Source organism: Mandrillus leucophaeus, unplaced genomic scaffold, assembly GCF_000951045.1.
Source record: "Mandrillus leucophaeus isolate KB7577 unplaced genomic scaffold, Mleu.le_1.0 Scaffold28, whole genome shotgun sequence".
NCBI lineage: Eukaryota > Metazoa > Chordata > Mammalia > Primates > Cercopithecidae > Mandrillus > Mandrillus leucophaeus.
In genome coordinates, this window is record NW_012102920.1 from 2,087,682 (window position 1) to 2,091,967 (window position 4,286).

Sequence of the window (4,286 nt, forward strand, 5' to 3'; positions counted from 1 at the left end):
GGAGCTCCGCCCAGGAATGGCAGGAGAGGGGTGCTGGCTGTTCCCAGGGTGGCTGGCTCGGGGCCAGAGCCCTGGTCGGAATCCAGCCTGCCCCTCTAGTGGCCTCAGTTTCCTGGCCTTGTGAACTGCCTTTCTGGGTCAGTGCTGTGGGGCTCCCAGCCCACGGTCTGAGCCTGCTGGACTGAGGACCACAGTGCTGTTCCCATCCCCTGGGTGACCTTCCCCACCCTCCAAGTGGCTACACTGGCAGCTGGTCCCCACCTGCCCCTGCAAAGCCCCAGCCCAGGTCCTGGATGGTGGGGCCACCTCCACACTCAAGCTTTGCCCATCCATCTGTGCCAGGCCCAGGAGCCAGGGTGGGCCAGGGAGCACTATGGGGGCCTTGCAGAGCAGCTGCTTGGGATCCCAGGACCCACAGCAGGGCCAGGGATGGCAGCTGGGGAAGATCAAGACCTGGGGGAGAGCTGGGCAAGGTGGCTTATGCCTGTAATGCCAAGAACTTGGGAGGCTTGGTGGGAGGGTCACTTGAAGCTGGGAGTTCGAGGCTGCAGTGAGCTGTGACTGGACCACTGCACTCCAGCCTGGGCAACACAGCAAGACCTTGTCTCAAGAGAACAACAACAACAAAAGACCTGGGGGATGAACCAGAGCTGGCCAGGTGGAAACAGGCCCTGGCCCAAGCCCAGGCAGGGCTCTGGGGAGCAGAACTGGGTAAGTCCCTAGCTCGGTGTCACTGTCCCCAGCTGGGGTCAGCCCTGGGCCCAGCACCAGCTGCAGCCTCCCTCCTGGCTGTCCTCCGAGGCTCCGCCCATGCTGGGCCTCCCTGCCTGGCCCTGCCTCGGGCACGTTCACCCCAGACGGAGCTGTCGGACCTTATCCTGCCAGAACAACACCCACCCCCCATTGTTTCTCTGCTTTCCTGTTTTTCGTCTTGAGCGAGTCTGCCGGAAACAGATCCGGTGCCCAGGACAAGTGGTCTGAGGGGGCGAGACCAACCTGGGCCTGGAGGGCTCCCCCCACCGGAGCCATGCCCTCTGCTCCAGGCCCCCCAGGACCCCACTGCTACTGGAGCTCTGGGCCCTTCCCCAGCTGCTGGGGGTCCTCCCTCTGTAGCCCTGCCTGGGGCAGCCATCAGTGAGTGGATGCCAGGGAAGCAGGAGGCCAGGGCCCACCCCTCCTGAAAGGACCAGACAAATGACCTCAGCTGCCTGGACTGTGCCTTGCCCTCGTTGAGAAGCTGGTGGCCCCATTTCAGGGAGGAGTCCCCTGCTCACGGCCTGAACAGGGCTGCAGCCCACGACCTCTGACGGGGGCTCTGACTTGGGCAGGTGGGGGTGTGGCCAGGCGCTGCCAGGAGGAGGATGTGACCAGTGTGTGGCCTCTCCCTGGCCGCAGGTGGACAGGAGGCCACAGGGAGTGCTTGGAGCCAGCGGTGGGGCCTCTCTGAGGGGAAGCTGGCCGCCAAGCCTGGGCCCTTCACCCTTCAGCTGCAGGTCAGGATGTCTGAGCCCCTGCACAGGGCAAGGCCCCTCTGCTGGCCACTCCTGGACAGTGCCTGAGAGGCCTGAAATTTGCTAGGGGGCTGGGGAGAGGGAAGGCGGCACGCAGCTGTCCCTGGCTGTCACCCTTGGAAGCCCAGCTTGGAGGCCTGGATGGGGATGGATCGCCCAGCAGCCTGAGCCTGTGCTCTAGAACTCTTGCCTGAGCCTCCTTGTGCCAGCAGGGAAACCAAGGCAGAGGGGCTGAGGATGGCAGAGTGACCTGGAGCCCTCCCAAAAAGCTGGTTCCCAGACATCTGGGTCAGAGTTTTAGGCAGGGGCCAGGAGCTGTGTGATTACCTTTTTTTTTTTTTTTTTTTTGAGATGGAGTCTCGCTCTGTCACCCAGGCTGGAGTGCAGTGACGGGATCTCCGCTCACTGCAAGCTCCGCCTCCTGGGTTCAAGCGATTCTCCTGCCTCAGCCTCCCAAGTAGCTGGGATTACAGGCATGCGCCACCACGCCTAGCTAATTTTGTATTTTTAGTAGAGATGGCGTGTCTCCACGTTGGTCAGGCTGATCTCGAACTCCTGACCTCAGGTGATCTGCTCGCCTCGGCCTCCCAAAGTGCTGGGATTACAGGCGTGAGCCACCGTGCCTGGCCTTAATTTTTAACTGTGGTAAAATACATATAGCATAAAATGTATCATCTTAACCCTGTTTAAGTGCACAGTTTAATGGCACCAAATAAAGGATTCTCGTTATGCAGCCGTCACCTCTCTCCGTCCACAGAGCTCTCCAATTTCCCAAACTGAAGCTCTGTCCGCATCAAACGCACACTCCCAGTCACTTCCCAGCCCCCAGCTCCCTCCATTCTTCTTCCTGTGTCTATGGTTTTGGCGACTCTGGGGGCCTCGTGTAAGTGGGTCCTGCAGGATTCGCGCTTTGGTGACGGGTTCGTTTCACTGAGCCTCTTGTCCTGGCATTCCTCCCTGCTGGGTGAACGTCAGGATCTCCTTCCCTCTCAGAGCGCAGTCACTCCGCAGTGTGGATAGGACCGACGCAGCTGCTCTTCCATCCCCTGGCTGCGAACTCAAGGACTGCCCATCGCTGGGCTGTTGTGAACATCGGTGTCTGAGTCTGCGTCTTTTTTTTTTTTTGGCGGGGGGGGGGACAGGGTCTCGCTTTGTCACCCAGGTGGAGTGTAGTGTGCGGTCACAGCTCACTGCAGCTTCAACCTCCCGGGTTCAGTCAATCCTCCAGCCTCAGCCTCCCAAGTAGCTGGGACTACAGGCGTGAGTCACCATGCCCAGCTAATTTTTGTATTTTTAGTAGAGATGGGGTTTCGCCATGTTGCCCAGGCTGGTCTCGAACTCCTGAGCTCAAGCAAGCCACGCACCTCAGTCTCCCAAAGAGCTGGGATTACAGGATGAGCCCCCGCACCTAGCTAATTTTTGTATTTTTGTAGAGGCAGGGTTTCACTATGTTGCCCAGAATGGTCTCAAACTCCTGGGCTCAAGCAATCCGCCAGCCTCAGCCTCCCAGAGTGCTGGGTTTACAGGGTGAGCCACCGCGCCTGGCCCGCCTGCATCTCTTAAAGGCTTCCACGATGTGGCTGCGTTGGGCTCCTGGGGCCCCGTTCTCCAAACCTGGTTCTCTTTGCAGGCCTGGTCCGGCCGGAACTTCCCACCAATCTCCATTACAGCGGGAAAAACAGGGGCAGTGAGTGTCACTCGTGGTGGGCGCGCTCACCTTGTACAGAGGTGATGTTATGAAATGAGGTCAGGATAGGAACGCTTTGTAAAAAATATCTTTATTCGGCCAGTCGCGGTGGCTCACACCTGCAATCCCAGCACTTTGGGAGGCCGAGGCAGGTGGATCACCTGAAGTCAGGAGTTCAAGACCAGCCTGGCCAACATGGTGAAACCCCGTCTCTACTGAAAATAAAAAAATTAGCCAGGTGGTGTGGTGGTGCGTGCCTATAGTCCCAACTACTCAGGAGGCTGAGGCAGGAGAATCACTTGAACCCGGGAGGCAGAGGTTGCAGTGAGCCAAGATCGCGCCACTGCACTCCAGCATGGGGTACAGAGTCAGACTCCCTCTCAGAAAAAAAAAAATCTTCATTCAGCAGAGAAAAGAATTGGCCACCATGTAGTCCCCTGGTTTTGACATTTATTTGTACCTGCCCGTAACACTGAAAGTCTGGGCCGCGCCTGCCCCCACCTCCAGCCCCTGCAGCCCGTTATGTGACCCAGGAGAGGCAGAGCCAGGAGCGGGTGTCACTGAGCTGGGGGTGATTCTAGAAGATGGGGGCACCAGTGGGCCAAGGGGATGGCAGGGGAAGGCTGGGGTGGATCCAGAGGCCCTTCCCGTGGGAAGTGGGGTTGAGAGCACCCCGAGTGTGGGTGCCCCGAGGGCACCTCCTCATGTAGACCTTTCCCCTACAGGGTCGACTCCCAGGCCTCAGGGTCCGGTGTATCTTCCTGGCATGGCTGGGCATCTTTGCGGGCAGCTGGCTGGTATACGTGCACTACTCGTCCTACTCGGAGCGCTGTCGTGGCCACGTCTGCCAGGTGGTCATTGTAAGTGTTGCGTGTGTGGGCTGGGGACTGGGTTGTGCCCCCTTGCTGCCCTAGACGCTGAGGCACCAGGCCCCGGAGACACCTTCCTCCCCAGATCCAGGGCCCACAAGGCATGTGGGTTTCTAGGTGGGATCTGCAAAGCTGCCTCAGACTCGGTGTGGAGGATGGGGGTCCAGGGGAGGACAGGGGAGACATGGGGGTGGCTGCAGGGGCTCAGGGGAGAGAGAG

General features: G+C 59.6%; 1 protein-coding gene across 1 annotated transcript in view; it reads left to right on the top strand.

Annotated features, from left to right (window-relative positions):
- Positions 1 to 639: 639 nt before the first annotated feature.
- The window catches only part of FAM69B (family with sequence similarity 69, member B), a 9,791-nt gene continuing 6,144 nt past the window's right edge, over positions 640 to 4,286 (top strand). Inside the window, exons 1-2 of the mRNA XM_011985167.1 lie at positions 640 to 711; positions 3,909 to 4,058. Coding sequence (XP_011840557.1) covers positions 640 to 711; positions 3,909 to 4,058 — 222 coding nt within the window. The remainder of the gene's footprint in view (positions 712 to 3,908; positions 4,059 to 4,286) is intronic.